This window comes from Coenobita brevimanus, chromosome 6 (assembly GCF_032717465.1).
Source record: "Coenobita brevimanus isolate Jiangsu-jjx chromosome 6, ASM3271746v2, whole genome shotgun sequence".
NCBI lineage: Eukaryota > Metazoa > Arthropoda > Malacostraca > Decapoda > Coenobitidae > Coenobita > Coenobita brevimanus.
This window is the reverse complement of record NC_136959.1, coordinates 53,081,207-53,102,482: the sequence shown is the minus strand read 5'-3', so window position 1 is coordinate 53,102,482 and position 21,276 is coordinate 53,081,207. Positions and strand designations below refer to the sequence as shown.

Below are 21,276 nucleotides of genomic sequence, written 5' to 3'. Positions count from 1 at the left end.
TAATATGGCATTTTCATCACAAATCATTTTTATTTTACTCCTGAGGGTTAGGTTAGGTTAGGTTATCTTCAAGAATGATGTATAGTTGTGAGTAAAAGATGGAAGAAGAGCATAAGACAGTATGGATCAGTTGGGTCAAGGATTGTGTGGGTAAAGTTGAAAGTTGGAATACAAATGTGGGCGATTGTGTGTGTATGCGCCAACGCAAGATCGTGCTAGAAGAGTGAGAGAAGAGTTCTGGACAAATGTGGAAGTGTGCATGGAAAAGTTTGGAAGGAATGAGAGAGTGTTTTTGATCGGTGATATGAATGGTAAAGTTGGTAATGTGAAGGTGGATGGAATAGTTGGTGAGTGGGGTGTGCCTGCTGAGATAGATGAGAATGGGAGTGCGTTAGTGGACATCTGTGCTGGGAGGGGGTTGGTAATAGCCAATACCCTCTTCAGGCATAAAATGATCCACAGGTATACATGGCGAGTGATGAGAAGGGTGGGTGGTGAACTGAATGAAAGGAAGGCAATGATTGATTATGTGTGTGTGGATGAAAGGATGCGAAGATGTATATTGGATGCAAGAGTTTATAGAGGTTGGGGGAGTGGCCTTTCTGACCACTACTTGGTGGTGGCCAGAATTAGGATGCAAGTAAGATGGAGGAATAGAAGAAGGGAAAGACGAGAGGAAGGAGTAGTTGCAAGGAGAGTGGAAAGGTTACAAGAGGATGAGAAAAAGGCAGAGTATAAGAGAGAAGTGGAGGAACGATTGGGCAAATATGAATTGGAGCAGATGGGAGACGTGGAAGGTGTGTGTAAGATATTTACAGAAGAAATATGTGCAGCATGTGATGTGGTGTGTGGAAGGAAGAGAAGACGGAGGGGGTGCAAGGAACAGCGTGGTGGACTGAAGAGGTGAAACAGGCTGTGGCACAAAAGAAGAAAGCATACAATGAATGGATGAGAAATAGGGGCGTGGAAGAAGTTGAGAGGCAGAAGAGAGAGTTATATGTGGAAAGGAAGAGAGAGGTGAAAAGATTAGTAAGAGAGAGTAAGAAGAGAGTGGATCAGGAATTTGGAAGGAATTTGAGTGTAAAGTGGAGGGACTGTAAGAAAATGTTCTGGAGAGAAGTGAAAAGAGTAAGACAGGGTGGAAGTGAAGTTAGCAGGGGAGTGAAAGATAAACATGGTAGATTACTAGTGGAGAAGGGAGAAAAAGTGAGCAGATGGAGAGAACACTTTAAGGAATTGTTGAACGTAGAGGATGGAAGTAATGCGAGTATAAGTGGCTGGGGAATGGCTGGGAGAAGGAGGGAGGTGAGAAGACAGGTAGAAATCAGTAGGATAGAGGTTGTGGAAGCAATGAAGAAAGTTAAATCGGGAAAGCCCCAGGAATTGATGGAGTGTGTGGTGAGATGCTGAAGCATGGGGGAGAGATAGTAGTAGAATGGATGTGGAAGATGTGCAGATTGGCCTGGGAGGAAGGTAGAGTCCCGGAGGATTGGAAGTCAGGTATAATTATTCCCTTGTACAAAGGAAAAGGGGAAAAAGAAGTGTGTGGTAATCATAGGGGCATTTGTCTTCTTAGTATAATAGGAAAAGTGTATGGTAGGATACTTATAGACAGAGTTAGAGAAAGAACAGAGAAATTAGTTGGAGAAGAACAGGGAGGCTTTAGGAAGGGAAGAGGTTGTGTAGATCAGATATTCATTCTTAGATCTTTAGTGGAAAAGTTTCTAGAGAAGGGAAAGAAGTTGTATGCGGCTTTCATGGATTTGGAGAAAGCATATGACAGGGTGGATAGACAAGGATTGTGGAAAGTGTTAAGAATATATGGAGTAGATGGGAAGTTGTTGAATGCTGTGAAGAGTATGTATGATGGTGCTAAGGCTGCAGTGCGTGTGGATGGTGAACTAAGTGAATTTTTCTCTTTGAAAGTTGGTTTGAAACAGGGATGTGTCATGTCTCCATGGTTGTTCAATCTGTACATGGATGGGGTAATAAAAGAGGTACAAGGTAGGGTAGTGGATGTTGGAGTGGCCCTGGTGAGAGAGGATAGTGTTTGGAAACTCCCTGTACTGTTGTTTGCAGATGATACTGTGTTGTTGAGTGAAGATGAAGGGGAGCTGCAAGGCTTGGTGGATGAGTTTGAGAGAGTGTGTAAGAAACGGAACCTAAAGGTGAATGTAGGGAAGAGTAAAGTGATGGTCTTTGAGAGAGGTGAAGTCAGTGAATGTATAGCGAGGTTGGATGGTGAGGAATTGGAAAATGTGAGTACGTTTAAGTATTTGGGTAGTGTGATGAGTAAGGATGGAGGTTTGGAGGGTGAAGTGCTTGAAAGGGTACAGCAGGGAAGAAAGGTTGCTGGTTCCTTGAAAGCAGTGATAAGAAACAGGGAAGTGAGCATGGAAGTAAAAAAGTTACTACATGACAGTATTGTGATACCAACTCTAACGTACGGAAGTGAAGCTTGGACGTTGTTGGAAGGACACAAGTCAAGAGTGAGAGCAGTGGAAATGAGTTATTTAAGAGGAGCTTGTGGAGTCACGTGGAGAGACAGGCTGACGAATGAGGATATAAAGGAGCGTTGTGGTGTTGATGTGGATGTGATAGGAAGCGTTGTGAGGAACACACTGAGGTGGTTTGGCCATGTGGAGAGGATGGAGGGTGAAAGACTGACGAAGAGAGTGTATGTGAGTGAGGTGGAGGGTGGAAGAGGGAGGGGGAGACCGAGGATGAGATGGAGGGATGGGGTGGAGAGGTATATGAGAGAGGGGGGTGTGAGTTGGGAGTAGGGTAGTGAAATGGCGGGGGACAGGGCGACTTGGAGGCGATTTGTTTGTGGCCACCCCAAACGGGATTGAGGCGTCTGGCAATAGATAGATAGATAGAATTTGTGATAAATGTGCCATAGAAGAAAAGTGTCTTAGTATTTTCTAAAATACCGAAAAAATGGATCATAATCTCTTAATTGTGTTTTTGGCTGAAACTACAACTTTACCTTTTTATTTAATTACTGTACTGTATATACTTTGTTTCTGACAGCTCTGCACATGCTGGAAGGAACTGATTAGTGTTTGTGTTTAGCTGTGTTGTCATCTGCATCCCCATCATAGAAATTTACATGAACAGGCACAAGCCCAGTCTGGTAGACGATCATTGAAGCAGACCAAAAAAATGCAGGGTTTGTGAGAATTTAATAACGTTCTTTTGAATATTTCGATCATAAATTAGATTGTCACTTCTTTGTTCCTGACACTTAACAGGTAAGCAAATTTCAGTTGCAGAATCTTGGATAATTTGGCAGTGAAGAAGGCATTGATGAAAGCACTAATGGTATATGACGTGGTGGTGTTCTCCTTAGTACGGTAGTGTGATCTGTATTAACTAATCCTGTTGTATTTTTTATTTTATCTAACTGCTTTCATACAGGCATACCCTGAATTAAATGATGCCATTGGTTAAGTAAAAAGCCATCACTAGGCAGGGTATCGTATCTCGGGGTATATTTATCATGTAAAGTATAGAGATATGTTTTTGAGCATTGGGTTTCCCCCCCAACCAAGCCCTAAACCCACCCAGATGAGTCCAAAAACAAGTTTCTAGCTAAACTGAACCCCCAAATAGCTTCAAAACAAGCTAAACTAAGCCTTAAAACAGTGTAGGCCTATATCTCACCTAAACCCAAAAATAAAATCTGAAAAACATCAAAAATCTATCTATCTATCTATTGCCAGACGCCTCAGTCCTGTTTGGGGTGGCCACAAACAAATCGCCTCCAAGTCGCCCTGTCCCCAGCCATTTCACTGCCCTACTCCCAACTCACACCCCCCTCTCTCATATACCTCTCCACCCCATCCCTCCATCTCATCCTCGGCCTCCCCCTCCCTCTTCCCCCCTCCACCTCACTCACATACACTCTCTTCATCAGTCTTTCACCCTCCATCCTCTCCACATGGCCAAACCACCTCAGTGTGTTCCTCATAACACTTCCTATCACATCCACATCCACACCACAACGCTCCTTTTTATCCTCATTCGTCAGCCTGTCTCTCCATGTGACTCCACAGGCTCCTCTTAAATAACTCATTTCCACTGCTCTCACTCTTGACTTGTGTCCTTCCAACAAAGTCCAAGCTTCACTTCCGTACGTTAGAGTTGGTATCACAATATTGTCATGTAGTAACTTTTTCACTTCCATGCTCACTTCCCTGTTTCTTATCACTGCTTTCAAAGAACCAGCAACCTTTCATCCCTGCTGTACCCTTTCAAGCACTTCACCCTCCAAACCTCCATCCTTACTCATCACACTACCTAAGTACTTAAACGTACTCACATTTTCCAATTCCTCACCATCCAACCTCGCTGTACATTCACTAACTTCACCTCTCTCAAAGACCATCACTTTACTCTTCCCTACATTCACCTTTAGATTCCGATTCTTACACACTCTCTCAAACTCATCCACCAAGCCCTGCAGCTCCCCTTGGTCTTCACTCAACAACACAGTATCATCTGCAAACAACAGTACAGGGAGTTTCCAAACACTATCCTCTCTCACCAGGGTCACTCCAACATCCACTACCCTACCTTGTACCTCTTTTATTACCCTATTCATGTACAGATTGAACAACCATGGAGACATGACACATCCCTGTTTCAAACCAACTTTCAAAGAGAAAAATTCACTTAGTTCACCATCCACACGCACTGCAGCCTTCGCACCATCGTACATACTCTTCACAGTATTCAACAACTTCCCATCTACTCCATATATTCTTAACACTTTCCACAATCCTTGTCTATCCACCCTGTCATATGCTTTCTCCAAATCCATGAAAGCCGCATACAACTTCCTTCCCTTCTCTAGAAACTTTTCCACTAACGATCTAAGAATGAATATCTGATCTACACAACCTCTTCCCTTCTTAAAGCCTCCCTGTTCTTCTCCAACTAATTTCTCTGTTCTTTCTCTAACTCTGTCTATAAGTATCCTACCATACACTTTTCCTATTATACTAAGAAGACAAATGCCCCTATGATTACCACACACTTCTTTTTCCCCTTTTCCTTTGTACAAGGGAATAATTATACCTGACTTCCAATCCTCCGGGACTCTACCTTCCTCCCAGGCCAATCTGCACATCTTCCACATCCATTCTACTACTATCTCTCCCCCATGCTTCAGCATTTCACCACACACTCCATCAATTCCTGGGGCTTTCCCCGATTTAACTTTCTTCATTGCTTCCACAACTTCTATCCTACTGATTTCTTCCTGTCTTCTCACCTCCCTCCTTCTCCCAGCCATTCCCCAGCCACTTATACTCGCATTACTTCCATCCTCTACGTTCAACAATTCCTTAAAGTGTTCTCTCCATCTGCTCACTCTTTCTCCCTTCTCCACTAGTAATCTACCATTTTTATCTTTCACTCCTCTGCTAACTTCACTTCCACCCTGTCTTACTCTTTTCACTTCTCTCCAGAACATTTTCTTACAGTCCCTCCACTTTACACTCAAATTTGCTTCCAAATTCCTCATCCACTCCCTTCTTACTCTCTCTTACTAATCTTTTCACCTCTCTCTTTCTTTCCACATATAACTCTCTCTTCCGCCTCTCAACTTCTTCCACGCCCCTATTTCTCATCCATTCATTGTATGCTTTCTTGTTTTGTGCCACAGCCTCTTTCACCTCTTCAGTCCACCACGCTGTTCCTTGTACCCCCCTCCGTCTTCTCTTCCTTCCACACACCACATCACATGCTGCACATATTTCTTCTGTAAATATCTTACACACACCTTCCACGTCTCCCATCTGCTCCAATTCATATTTGCCCAATCGTTCCTCCACTTCTCTCTTATACTCTGCCTTTTTCTCATCCTCTTGTAACCTTTCCACTCTCCTTGCAACTACTCCTTCCTCTCGTCTTTCCCTTCTTCTATTCCTCCATCTTACTTGCATTCTAATTCTGGCCACCACCAAGTAGTGGTCAGAAAGTCCACTCCCCCAACCTCTATACACTCCTGCATCCTTTACACATCTTCGCATCTTTTCATCCACACACACATAATCAGTCATTGCCTTCCTTTCATTCAGTTCACCACCCACCCTTCTCATCACTCGCCATGTATACCTGTGGATCATTTTATGCCTGAGGAGGGTATTGGCTATCACCAACCCCCTCCCAGCACAAATGTCCACTAATGCACTCCCATTCTCATCTGTCTCAGCAGGCACACCCCACTCACCAACTATTCCATCCACCTTCACATTCCCAACTTTACCATTCATATCACCAATCAAAAACACTCTCTCATTCCTTCCAAACTTTTCCATGCACACTTCCACATTTGTCCAGAACTCTTCTCTCACTCTTCTAGCACGATCTTGCGTTGGTGCATACACACACACAATCGCCCACATTTGTATTCCAACTTTCAACTTTACCCACACAATCCTTGACCCAACTGATCCATACTGTCTTATGCTCCTCTTCCATCTTTTACTCACAACTATACATACTCCTTCCTTTGCCCTCTCATTCTCACCTACTCCTGCACATATACCCCATCCATACTCCCATTCTCTCACACTTTCTCCTCTCCATTTTGTTTCAGTTATTCTACATACATCCACTTTCATCCATCAAAAATAAGTCTGGAAAATTCAAACTTAGGAAACTGCACCCCAAAATGGCAATGTTCACCCCACCTATGACAAAAACACATTAATGTGAGTCTAAAAACAGTTTATAAATCAGCCTAAACATAAAATTTAAGTAAAATATCGTCTAAATCAGTTAAAAAAAAAAAATCGTCACTGTGGTTTGGCCATTGTTCGGCAGGGTGGGGTGGTATTGGTACCTCCATCGCTATGCCGGGGTATCGTATCTAGGAATATCATATCTCTGGGTCTGCTTGTACAGTTATTTTTTTTTTTTATAAATTACTGATAGTTAGGTTTTGTTAGGTTGGGTCTTATTTTAGTAGGTGGTTTCATACCATAGTATGTCCATCTGATTTTTATTCAAACCCACTTGATCCTCACCCAGAGCCAGCACAACTCTGCTAAGATAATTGCCATTTAGTTTTCCTACATCCTCTCACCTAAAATCCTCCCATACATTTTATGTGGGTGGGAACAAGTAAAGCCTTAGAAATAAATGAGTCAGTAAGACCTCCCAAGTAAGGTAAAAAAAAAAAAATCCATAAGGTATTCTAGTTTTTCAGTGGACAGGCATAGATGTATATGTAAATACAGCAATTATACACAGTTGTATGTATTCATGATTCTTCCAGGTAGGCTAAATTTATCATTTATCCGAACTGTGGACCGAACATCACAATCCTTGCCCAAGGATTGGTTTGGCAGAGAGCAGTACAGCAAACCCTTGTTATACAAGAAACTGGTATGCAGTGAATTGCTTATATGATGATGAAAAAGTTAGGATCTTTTCTTAATATGTGATAAAATTTTTGTTTATACAATCATTATGATCCAGTACAAATCCTCACTGATTGATGTAAGAAGCCTGACTGATTGATGCTTATACGATCATTATGATCCAGTGCAAAGCCTCACTGATTGATGTAAGAAGCCTCACTGGTTGATGTAAGATTGCTGTTTTTGCTTACACGATCACTGACCACAAGCTTACAGTCATTTGTTTTTTCCAAGGTAGCTTTTAACTCAGTCACTATCACATGTGTTAATGTCAGTGATGGAACAGTAGTGTGGTGTTGGAGCTCATGCATCAACTAAAATGCAGTGAAGTGAGATAACTAGTCACATTGCCTAAGGCGCGGCTAATTGGTCATGGGCCAAGCCTGCATCATAGGAAACCATGCCATACAAATAACTAAACCTATGGGAAAAATGGAATGTGGTTCTGGACGTTTGCCCAAAGTCCCCCTTTTCACCCCACTTTTCCCCATTTTCCCTCACTTTACACAGGCAAACCATCAAGCAATCAGTCAGTGCATGTAGTACACACAAATTAAACTCTAAACAATAAATAATAAAGGGCTTTAAGAGCATAAAATACTGAACGTACCTAACGCCGACGACGATAGTGCTAAAGTGGAAGGGGTAGGGTTGGAGGTTCCAAGGCAAGAGGCACATTTCAAACCTTGCCGCACCCCCATGTCATAGGTATTTTATACACGTGGTTCGTGTTTTTTGGTTCTGGCACCTTGCCGTGTCATAGAAAACCACGGCATAGAAGTTCTTGCCATAGGTGACTTCACTGTACTAGCTTAGGTGAGTTGGAGACTAATTTTTATATTTATTTTTGGTGGTAAACAACAAGTGAAGTGCAGTTCAATGAGATAACTACCAGTTGAGGCGAGTTATTTTTAGACTTAGTTGTGTGGGTGACCCTTGGCCAAAAATGTATCCCCATTGAACCATTGTTATACAGGTAATTGACTCATTGTACAATAAATCATTATGTGAATTTTCAAACACATCTTCATCATAACATGAGAGCATGCTGTACAGAACAGAGTTGGATACTGTATGTAGAAGGAAAAGTGGGTATGCTGTACTTCAGTTATACATGTTCACAAATATTATATTTATTATTTACAATTATTATTATTCTATGAGAACAGTTTATCAGTGGGATTTTTGATGGTTTCAGCTATATATATATATATATATATATATATATATTTTTTAAGCCAGGAATTATTAATCACAGTAATTCCAAGGCAGACACTGGCAGCAGGATCTTGCCAACCCATCAGTCACATTCTTTTGGCTCGACCCATTTCCATCTACACATCGTACTTTCACTTTTATTAAATAACAAAATATTCTTGGTGTTTGTATCTCCCACTGTTAAAATTAAAGTGTTTATGTAAATATGCACCAGGCAGGTCCAACCTGTTGTATTACAATTCATGCTTAGCTAGTTGCCTGCTTTTGGCTCTACTCATTTCCTTGTATGGATTTCTCTCACCTTTAATAAATACCATACCAATATCCTCAGTGCCTGTAGCTGAACAGTTATTCAGTGCAAATGAGAAAGGCCTATGGTGGAATGTTACATATAAAGGTAACGCATTTTTAATAATTAAGAATCATGTTAACATACAAATGGTCACAAAAGGTATCCAGTACAGTAGAAGGATTAGATATATAAAGGCAACCATTGAAAAATCAGTATCGATGGGATTTGTGTATTGATGTCATCTTGGAATGTAACTCGTGTTGATAAGAAGGGAAACCTGTAGATGCTAAACGAAACTTTCATTTTATTTTATTTTATATTTTTTGAGGGAGGGAGGGGAATTTTACGCCGTGTCCCCATTTTTCGATAAGGGCTAAGGCGTTGCCCCTGGGTAGAGGACTTAGGTTTGGAGCGTGTAGCATTTTATGACGGGATGCCCTTCCTGATGTCTACCAATGACCCTAGGGTGGACTCAAACCTCCTCATCAGTGGGGTAAAAATGGGTCGGGTGGAGGTAAACTCAGAGAGACTCTTGCAGTCATATTTTTCACATAAGTTATTAATTCTCATGTCTTCAGTTTAGCTGCCCACGCGGCTTGTCACCATATCTTCTTGGACAGTTGTGTCCTAGAGAACCTTATTATAACAGGTTTAGTCCATGTCTGGCTTGATTTAGAGTACCGTAGCAGCAAATGCAGGGAGGCTTCATTATAATGAAGTAATTAGGGGGAAAGACAGATGGTACATCCGATAGTTCATTATACTGTACAAGATGTCTGATAGGGACCCACAATACCAGACCTAGGGTCGGTGTGTCGGTATATGAAAAAAGTGGTCTGGTAGGTACCCAAAGTAGGACAGGTTATATCCATCCATCCATCATCCAATCCTACATTGCCCCATGAAGAGCGTAGGAGCCTGGGGCTAAGCAGTTGGTCCCGACATTTAAGATAAGAGTGACCAGCCTCACTTATCCCTGAGTGGCATTACATGAGCAATCAACCCCAACTACCCCTTGGATATAAACCGTCACCTGCTTAATCTGATTGGAGCACAATAATTACCCACTAAACCACCAGGCGCCAAAATTTGGTTATATGGTTACCACCCAGCGTAGTAAATGGTTTCCTGCTGTACAGGAGACCATTTGGCTTGTCACTCAGTGTAGAGTCACCCACAGGCAGAGGGAAGAGGAAAGAATGAAGGAAAGAAAGACAGTAGAGGGAGTGTAAAGGTACCTGTAGGCAGAAGGACAAGGAAAGAATGAAGGAAATGAAGACAGAAGAGGATGGAAGGAAAGAAGGATAGAGGAGAGGAAAGGGCAGACACCCGAGAGCAGCACTACATCGAGTGAGTGGATGGTGAGTGCCCCCACCTACAACAAGACAGGTAATAACATGGAATAATCAGTGTTGCATGTGTGTGGCCTGTGTTCCGTGTTATATAATAGAATAGTAAGCAACACAGAACTAATGTTGGCCGTCATTTTAATAGATAATGAAAAGAAGAGGAAATACCAAGCCCGGTCTTCAACAAATTTGCCCTGTAGGTTGCTGGGTGTGCTCCCTATACCAGACCTTGGTTTGGTTTATAACAAAAAGTTCTCTGGTAGGATCAAGGAGTCATATATCAGAAGTCTCATATAAATATATCTGTTAAAGGGAGGTCTCACCATATCAGTTATCATTGGTGTTAGTAGCTAATGATGATTAAGGAGGCTTTAATTAACCCTTTGAAGGTGCTGAAATTATGGCCAGTGGGAATAGTAGTGGCCTTGGATCATCTCTCTTCCGTGGAGCCTTGCATGGGAGCAGCACCAACAGTGGCAGTGGCAATAGCAACAGCCTTACTGGTGGTGGAAGTAGCAGCAGCAGCAGCACTCAGCACCACCATAGTCACCATCACCATCACCATCACCACCACCACCACCACACCACTACTCACCATCTCCAGCAAGGAACAGTGGTGGGTTTCATTTTTGTTTTTAACGCTTTCACTGCCAGTGACTTATTTAGGTACAGTATTTTATTCAGTATAACAATAGACAGTGTTGTTCTGAGAGAAATCCTAGCTGTCAGAGGGTTATGAATTGTCTCTGAAGTTAGGTACTGTATACCTTATTATGTACAGGGTAACAGCAGATTATTTTATTTAGCTAGCAACCACTACCTTGTCAGGTGCAGCGTGACATGAGATTAAAGTACGGTTACAGGCAAGAGACCTCAGAGTCCAAACCGAGATTCATGCATGCGCATTATACAGTACAGTATACGCATTTGCAAACTTTCTACAAATATAACAGGTCTGTTCATCCTTCTTAACCCGTTAACTGCACGTGGTGGTTTTTTGGAGGTGTCCATGGTGTGCAGACATAGGGGTAAAAATGAAATTTCCCAAAGGCCAAATTTTGTCTTATGAATTGAGAGAACACATGCCAAAGTATATACAGTAGTAACGAAATATTGGCTCAATATTTACCTTAGTAAAGCCATGGATGAACATCGAAGTGTCTGATTCCCTTTTGGAATGTATGGTTTTCGTTTTCGGTTTTGGTTTCAGTTTCGGTTTTGAAGGCTCAGACATACTTGTATGGGTCGGCCTTAGTCAACATCGAAGTGTCAGATTCCCTACTGGAATGTATGGTTTTCATTTTCATTTTCGGTTTTGGTTTTGGTTTCGGTTTTGAAGGCTCAAACATGCTTGCATGGGTTGGCCTTGGTCACCATGGGACTATATTTGAAATTCACCTGTGCAGCCAGGGCTGTATTGAGCAGTCGCACTCAGAACAGCCCAGGCTGTATAGAGCAGTTAACGGGTTAAATAATCCTTCCAAGAGAAACATGAGTGCTAATAGCCAGACTACAGTGTGGCCATCATCTTTCCCAGCTTCAGTATCAGTACAAAATATAACTTGCAAACAAGCCTCACAGTAGTGCTTCCCACCCACATCACATCACACCTGCCACACTTCATACATCTCACTATTACAACAGACTGTTAATCACCATAACTTCAGCAAGAGGGAGCCCCTGGTTGATGTGGTTGGTTTCCTTTGGTCCACTGGGCTCATGTCCAGATTTGCCTGGGGTCACAACAGCAGCTACAATAATTTACCTTTGACATCTTTGTTCCAGCTTCTTTACATACTTCCTCCTCTTCTCCCATTGCTCACTGTACCTCTATATCCCCCCAGGATGTTCCTTTCATTATAGTCAGAACTCTTACAGCACATTATACCGTTTATGCACTGCTAACCATACAGTCACTATATCCAGTACACAAATTTTTGCAAGCCTTTTCTCAGGTCATAAACCTTTACTTCACCAGTACCTTTTGTTGAGACAGTATTCCTCTATTTTTGCTGTTGTAGCTGATTGAAAATTTTGGATTAACATTTTTTATAAATCTGACATGCAGTAAGTTTTTTGTGACTACTTATGTTGCACTTGTTCAGCCTGGGAACCCTCATCTACAGCATAGTCAGCCAGCAGCACCATCCCAGCCACAGCCATCTGTTGGACCAGTGTGGTTTACTCCGAAGGACAATGGCCATGGGAGAGGTTCAACCACGGTGTGTAAAAATGTCACTGTATAATTTGCTTAGATCTGATTCACAACTTTATTGTACAACTATTCCTCGTATTTTACAGTTGCTGACTCTGGTTGTTCACAGATGAGTAAACCATTGGAAAATTCTGTACATCAGTTTGAAGTATATTAGGGAAAAATTTAACAAAAAATGCCAATAAATCATCTGAAAATACACTTTAAGCAAATGCAGTAGATTCAAATATTTGGTGATATTTGGAAGTGTTACAAAGAGTTTTTAGATAATCACATACTGTAGTTGAGTTGTGGCTGTGTTGTCCCATTATGATGAGTTTTCACTATTTTCATTTTTTTTTCTCTTCATAAATGTGTCCATTCACTAACACATGTGACAGACAACAGATAACTGAACAGTCAGCCCTCGCTATTCGTGGGGGTTATGTACCCAACCACACTGCAAATGGGTGGTATTCCCATGTAATCCGCACCTTCCACAAAAATCACAGATTTCACTGTTTTAACTATTCCCATTACTTACAGACCTACTGTGAGACCCATAAATGCATTTTGTGGCACATCAATACATTCTAAAAGACACTACAGAATGTTCCACAAGCCTTTCTGGGTACAGTGCATTATACTCACCAATGCAATGATAACGATGAGTTTGCCATGCAGTATTGTACAGTACATGATGGATGATGAATTATGAATACAGTAATCACTCATTTATCTGGACAGTTCATATCCGGTCATGCTCCATATATGGACGTTAGACCTTGGCTGTATTAGGTCCATATCCTGATTTATTTGTCTGTACCCGGACATTAAAGTTCCAGCATCACCGGCCAGCCAGCCTTGAGTCAAAAAAGTTGGTTGGGTGGCTCACTGGCCTCCCTGTCCACACACAGGTATTAGACCGTAACTTGCTAGCAGAGCAAACGAGGATGTCCAGCTCCCCACCGAATGGTCAAAGTCCCCCAGCTGATTGGATCGATTGGAAATTTCCACCAGCTAGCGAGTAATACAGGCCCTAATTCACAGGCAGAGCAGAACCACCCGTCTGCCTCATCACGAAACAGTCAAAGTCCACTGGTCCCCCCCCCCTATTCCCTCCCCTGCCTTCTCCCACCCAGGCCTCCCACCCTCCCTTCATTGCCACAGGCAACTTTTTAATTTTGGGCGATTTACTCGAAAATTATTGTCGTATCAAATTTCGAAGGCACCACGAGAAAGCTCGTGAAATTCTGGTTCTAGATATATGTGTAGCTCTTGCATTGTGCAGGCAGAATTTTGCACTAGAATGTGGAGAAGTTATTTGAAGCAATTTTTACTCTTGAACAAGTCCATATCTGCCTGCATTTCTGTACTTTTACTTATCAGTTCAGTGTGTTTTTATTAGCTTATCTCACAGTATAAACACCAGCAAAGTTGATGGTATACAATTTATACCAATATAACCAATTTCAGTGGGCAAATTTGGCCATGGAAACATTTTTCTTTGTGCCTGGAAGGAAGCAGACATAGGCCTAGGTGGGTAACTTTCCATTCAGTGAGTCAGTTTGTGTATGGCAGGCTGAATGACAACATGGGTTCCGAAACTCATGTAACCATCGTCATCCTTGATTTCTTCGTGAATTTTTGTTGTTTATGTATTGTTTTCTCAGTATCTAGCATTATAATGATTATTCCCATATGTGTTTTGATGTCTACCTAGCCGAAAGACTGGAGAACACTGCCAGAGTTTGGAGGGGCACTGTACACCCACTGCAAATTGACGTAGGACCTACACACAGAATTGCTATGGGAGAGTTGTCTGTCTTTGCTTTGTGTTTCCACCTCTACCAAGTGAATTTTTTGGGCCAGAAGTAACTGGGAACTCGTCTGGTGTTGGCGGGAGGTGGTGAAACACTCAGCACATCAGTACTTGCCCAGAAGCAAGAGTGGGGGTATGTGTTCCTGTCGCTCCGAACTTGCACCTCCATCTTTTTCTGTATGCATTATTGTTTGCCCTGTTATTTTCCTAGAGTCAAGTTGTCATGCCTGGAAAGTACTGCTCAAGGGATGAGAGGGTCTGTATCATTACATGGAGGCAGGATAATGTCCCTGTTAACACAATTTGTGAATGTACTGGACACGCAGTGTCGACCATCATGAAGATTCTTGCTGTAGCGCGCGGCCTGCCACCTGATGTTGTACCAGAGCACAAGCATAGTGGTGGAAAGAGGACGACGACTTCCAGAGGTACAGATACACTTCTGAAGAGGGAAGTAATCAAGAATACTCAACTGACAGCAGCATAATTGAAGAGGCTGCATCTCCAGCTGATTCAAGACGTCTCAATTCAAACTATCCAACACCACTTGCAGAAGGAGCTGGGTTTTTTCAAGCTGCACTGCAGCCAAGAAACCGCTTCTCACTGACTGCATGAAGAAGCAGTGCATTCAGTTTGCCAGTTAGTATGCACACTGGACATTGGATGAGTGGAGAAAAGTTATGTTTTCAGATGAAAGCACATTTCAAGTGTTCCAGGTACATTCTGCCAAGGTTCGTCACCCTGCCTCCCGTAGTTGATAAGACCCTGCTTACATGGTGCCGACTGTTAAGCACCCACAATCAGTAATGGTATGGGGATGTTTCTCTGGTGGAATGGGAAGGGGAGGCCTCTACTTTCTTCTTAAGAACTTCGTGATGAATGGTGGCTGGTACATTCAACTTCTGAAAGATCATTTGTTAAACTTTTTTGCTATTCATGGGTGTGACTTTTTCAAGCATGATTCAGCTCCATGTTACAAGTCAAGAATGGTGACAAAATGGCTTCAGGATAATCAGATTGAGGTCCTCAACTGGCCTGGCAACAGTCTGGATCTAAATCCGATAGAAAACTACTGGGCAAAGATGAAGAAAATCATGGCAGAGAAGAAGACATCCAATCTGGACAACCTCAAGACTGAACTGACAAATGTTTGGTGCAAAGAAATGTCCTTAGATTACTTTAGAGATCTATGGGATTCCTTGCCAAAACACATCCAACTGGTCCTGAAAAACAGGGGAAACATGATCTCATATTAATGAATGGCATTTCATGAACAAACATTGTGATATACTATGATTTCTGTTTTTTAATACCTTGTGCGAGGAGGTCCAAAGTCAATTTGCAGTAGCTATACATATAGGTAAGGTATTTGTGGATTTTTATCATTTATGCATTGTTTTCTTTGTGTTTAAGATTATATTGCATATTCCAATGTGTGTTTTGATGTCTAGAAACAGCTGAAAGACTGCAGAGCCTTCCAAATTTAGGAGCGTATTGTGCATATAGGTAGGATTTTTGTGGATTTTTTGTTGTTTATGCATTGTTTTCCTCACCCTGCCCTTGGGTGGAAAGGAGGTCCAGGTGATGATGATGATGATGATGCACTGTTTTCGTAGTGTTTAGGATTGTATTGCATATTCCATTGTGTTTTAATTTATGTCTAACAGCTGAAAGACAAGAAAACACTGCCAGAATTAGGAGGGGTGCTGTACATGCAGGCTGGGTATAGGGTTGGGTCTGGGTAGAGTATGGGCACAGTAGGGGGTATTGTACTGCATCTGAGCTTTGCCCCTATCCAAATATGTCCCTTTGGCTCTATTATGTTGGATAATTGAGGGATTACTGTATTCTGTGCTGTACAGCAGGATGAGCTCTAGGACAGTACTGCTCACGGGAAACATGCAGAAAAAAAAATCACTTATGAACCACTAGGAACAGCTGATGCCATGGGAAAGCAGAAAATATCTTCCTGTGGATTTTTTAAATAATTTCCCAGAAAAATCTGTGAATATGTGAATGCCCAAATAGCGAGAATTGTACTAATTATTCACACGCTAGTGTATAAACACCTCCACAGGAATATCAAAAGGTAGTACTTGTGTATACACACTATACAGAAAACAAATCTAAAATGTTTTGTAACTGAAGTTCAATATAGTACTCTAGTGAGGCTTTTTGGGAACAGGGTAGACAGCTGTCTCTACCAGGGCTCTTGTTTGTCAAGCCACAGCTTGCAAATGCGAGTATTTTTTCCCTTCGGTGAACAAATTTGACATGCAAGTCACCTTTTGGCGAGGAGAGAATACATCCTCTTCAAAACCCAGTAAACTACAAAATAAGTAAATCTCACTTAAATGAACAAAAAAGCACGTTGTGATCAATAATTAAGTCGTTCCATGTCGCCACTGTGAATTTTTAAAAATAGACAGTATGTAAATATATAAATAAATATATTTATTGCTCGTAAACTATTTTGGCTCGTAGTCAGTTTGGCTACTAAAAATTTATTTGGCTCATAAATCTGAAACCATAGGAGCCAAATGGCTCGCAACCATCAGCAGTTAGCAAGAGCCCTGTCTACCCTGTTCCGTATCACAGCCTAATTTTCAGCTACTATATATGTTTGCCTCAGTATCAGAAAGTATTAACCCCTTAACCGCGGTGCGTCACTTTCTTGACGTTTGGGAGCAAGGGATCATACCGGGGGCGTCACATTTGTGATTCTGTTTTATTTTGAATTCGCCTGGGCTTTCAAGTGGTGGCTTGTATCATCTATCAGTACTACCAGTGTCCAGCTATACTTTGTTCTGCTAATGTCACCTGTACTCCCATTCACTGTTTACAATTTAGGCATTTTTCGCCTGTCCTTGACTCCCCCCCCCTCCTTACCTCCCCTCCATTACCTTCTCCTCTCACCTGACGAGCTGCGCTTTGCTACCCGAATGCTGGATGGATTTTTCCACTCATTTTATCCATTGAAATGTGCCCTTTGCCCTATTCTTATACAAAATAATATATAAGAGAAAGAGGAAACGTAATTGATACTGCCATACATCTGGAATGGGCTAATTATCACCTGGCAACACCTCACGTGCACTCGTTTGCTAATTTTCCCTGTTTATTTCCTCTTGAAATATGCCGTATGACCTGTTCTCATAATAAAAATACAGTATATATAAGAAAGGAAGGGAGAAGCCTAAGTGATATTTACATTCACCTGGAACTACCTGATTTATTATGTATTGTCTAGATTTCCTGCCAGTCATTTCATAGCTTATATATTAGCAGCTGTCACCACGCTGACATTGGCAGCCCTTCACTGCCCCTAGGCAACAGCATTCAGTTTACTGTCGTCTTTCAAGGTGAAATCATGTCTGATTCGCGCCTGTCCACTTCCGCCGCTTTTTAGCCCCATGCAAAGGGCCCTGTGACCTCTACCCCTACTAAACCTCGTGTGGAAAGGGGTAAAGAGCTAAGTGACTACTGTGGAACGTGAACTGGCTAATTTATCAGTGATAATGATGGACAGTGACTACGATCTTTCTGGTGACTCAAAACAGTGCAAGTGGAAATGTAAATAATGTGTAAACAGCAAGTGAAAACAATGAATGTAAATATAAGTGAACAGTGGAAAATAGTTTTATAAGTTACTGCAAGTGACAGTGCATAACATAGTGTAATTAAAATAGAAATGTAAATAATGTAAATAAAATAGAGAATGTAAATAGAAATGTAAATAAGTAGTAACATAAGAATACGAGTATATATACTAGGAGTAATGAAAGTGAAAGTGTCACTCTAGCATGTATGAATACTGGGAGTTATGGAAGTGAAAGTAACAGATTCGTTCTCCACGCTAGTATACAGGACGAGAAAGTGAATGCTACGTATTTTACTGAAAGAGAAATTGAATGCCTACAGTGACAATAAACTACTATTACTGAAGGAAACTTATGGATAAAGACTGCAGATACGTATAAGTGTTATATAGTAATAGGAATATAAAGTGTGAGTGTTTTTATGAATAATAAATGACAGAATACCAGCGGAGAACGAATTCGTGGGAAGCCCGTATGCGTTCGTAATTTTCATTGCTTTCACAGTGTTTTTTTTTTTAGAGTATGGATCCCAAACTATTTGAAAATCATAGAATAGTGTTTCTAGTGATTATATCAGGCTGTAGTAATCATATTACGGGGTGTTGGGAAGTGTAAAGTGGAGACTTCGTTACCCAACTTCAGAAGTCTCCACAAGTCCTACGGTACTCGACGAAGGCTCAACAAACATCCCAGGAGAAAGCTGAAGGTATGTGCTATATGTATATTTATTTATAATATTCTAGGACTAATAACTGATTTTTGGCAAATATTTTTACAAAGTCTGTCGGAGCGCAAATATCCTTGCGGGACACACAAAGAGTGCCAAAACAACTCTGCGGTTTAGGGGTTAAAGCATACTTAGCTGATCAGAATTTAATAAAAACATCATAATTCACCTCAAAACATGTTGGGTAAAGTGAAAATATCTACTGTTACACCTTGGTAACAATGTGCCTCAGTTAGTGCTACTGTAGGTTGTAGGTGAGGGCACTCACCATCCACTCAATGCAGTGCTGCACTTGGGTGCCTTCCCTTTCCTCTGTTTCTTCCATCTTTCCATCCTTCCTCTTCTGGCTTTCTTTCCTTCAGTTTTTCCTCTTCCTTCTGTCTATGGGTGACTCCACACTGAGTGACAAGCCAAATGGTTTCCTGTAACCCAGGAAACCATTTACTACGCTGAGTGGTTTAGTGGGTAATTAAAGCGCTCCAGTCAGATTGAGCCTGTGCAGGTTTATATCCAAGGGGTGGTTAGGGTCGGTTGCTCATGTAATGTCGCTCAGGGATTGGTGAGGCAGGTCATGCGCATCTTAAATGTCAGGACCAACTTGCCTAGCACTGGGCTCCTACTCTCCTCATGGGACAACACAGGATCAGATGGTGATGATGATGACAACTACCTCAACTACTGCTATTATTATTACTACCACTACTACAGCGTGCACACACACACACACACACACACACACACACACACACACACACACACACACACACACACACACACACACACACACACACACACACACACACACACACACACAGATTCTAACAAAGGTTTCTCGAGTTCAACTCCAGCCAGAGTTCTTGTCACACACAAACGAACAGCCGGAGAGAGCAGACGTCCCAGCCATCGCTGCTAACGTTAAGTAGTTTCAGGAATTTTGTCTGTCCTGTCTCCTAAGGTCTTGTTTTAAATTTAAAATAATGAAAGTTAATAGACTACCAAAAATGTAAAGATTTATTGGCTAGAGTATACATGAATGTTTGTAGTTTTTTTTGGTAACAGCTGTTTTGGTACTTTAACCAACATCAAACATGGCTGAAAATGTAAACAATGAGGGACTCGAATTTCAAGGATTTGATACAAATACCAATGTTATGGACCTGGTTAAAACATTAATTATGAGGATTAGTGAACTTGAAAAGAAAGTAGAGAATATAGTGATAAAAGATGTGTCTGAAAATACGGATAGTACCATACAGAGTCTGATCCAGTCCAATGAGATAGCGAATGAAGAGATTAGAAATTTGAAGCGTGAAAATGTTGAATTGAGGAGGAAACTAGAAGAGAGTACTAATAAAACGGAGAAGGTGAGTAGTGTAGTAGAAGAACATAAGGCAAAGTGGGCACACGTAGAAGAAGAACAGAAAGAAGTGGTCAGCTTAAGAGAGATCATCCAGGAAGAAAGGGAAATGAACAAGAAAAAAATGGAAGAAAATGTAGTGAAAATACTGAAGAAAAAAGAGAAAATAGTGAGAGAAACTGTAGAAAGGAACAGATGTGTGGTAATGTTTGGAAACAGGGAAGAGGAAGAAAGGGTTAGGTTCATAAGACTCGAGAGAGACACGAACCTGGTGTGGAGTATTAGGCAAGATTGACCCCGAAGGAGACAAGTGGGTAAAAGAAATTGAGGAAGTAAGGAGGATAGGGCTTTATAAGAAAGGGGAAACAAGACCAATGAGAGTCAAGTTTACATCAGAAAGTGTAATAAATGAGATACTTAAAGTGACCTGGAAATTAAGCAAAGAGGCGGGGGATGGAAAATATTATAATATGAAAAGATCTGAATGAAGAAGAAAGAGAAGTTTTAAAATCATTAAAGGAAGAAGTAAAGGATAAAAATGATAAGAGGACAGAGGAAGAATGTAATACTTTTTTTGGAGAGTAATGGATATGAGAGTAAGGAAGTGATATTTAAGGAAATAGAAGTGACGGAAACTAAGGGGGATGGCTGTGAAAGATCAGAAGTTGAGGAAGTGGTACGGACAGAGAGTAGAAGAGAAGAGGGTATTAAAAACGTCAAAAATAATTTGAAGGTGATATATACTAATGTTGATGGTTTCATATCGACAAGGATCGAAATTAACGATTTCTTGAGAGAACATGAACCTGATGTCATGTGCTTTGTAGAGACCAAATTAAGAGAAGATATTGATGTTCATTTGGGAGATGGTAAATACAAACTGTGGAGAAAAGACAGAAAAGAAAAAAAGGGAGGAGGAGTGATGATATCAGTGAAGAACAACATAAATGTAGATACTGTGGAAATGAGAGAAGGCAGGGCTAAAGTGATATATATGAAATTAGAAACTGGAGAGAATGTTAAGGGAAATATGGCGGTAGTGTATGTTCCCCCAAAGACGAGAGCATGGAAGGATGACGAATACCATGAGATGTTGTCAGATATGGCTAGCTATTTGCAGAAAATAATTGAGAAAAGCAATAATATAATTTTAGTGGGTGACTTTAACTGTAAAGAGGTGAACTGGGAGGAATGGTACTCGGGAGGCGGCAAGGATTCGTGGGGCACTATGTTATTAAATATAATAATGAATAATGTGATGATGCAATGGGTCAAAGAAGAGACA

At 41.3% G+C, this 21,276-nt stretch overlaps 1 protein-coding gene across 1 annotated transcript in view; it reads left to right on the top strand.

Moving 5' to 3' along the window:
• The window catches only part of LOC145401974 (uncharacterized), a 33,416-nt gene that overhangs the window by 7,338 nt on the left and 4,802 nt on the right, over positions 1–21,276 (top strand). The window contains exons 2-3 of the mRNA XM_080274079.1: positions 10,682–10,908; positions 12,398–12,514. Coding sequence (XP_080130205.1) covers positions 10,693–10,908; positions 12,398–12,514 — 333 coding nt within the window. The 5' untranslated portion in view covers positions 10,682–10,692. The remainder of the gene's footprint in view (positions 1–10,681; positions 10,909–12,397; positions 12,515–21,276) is intronic.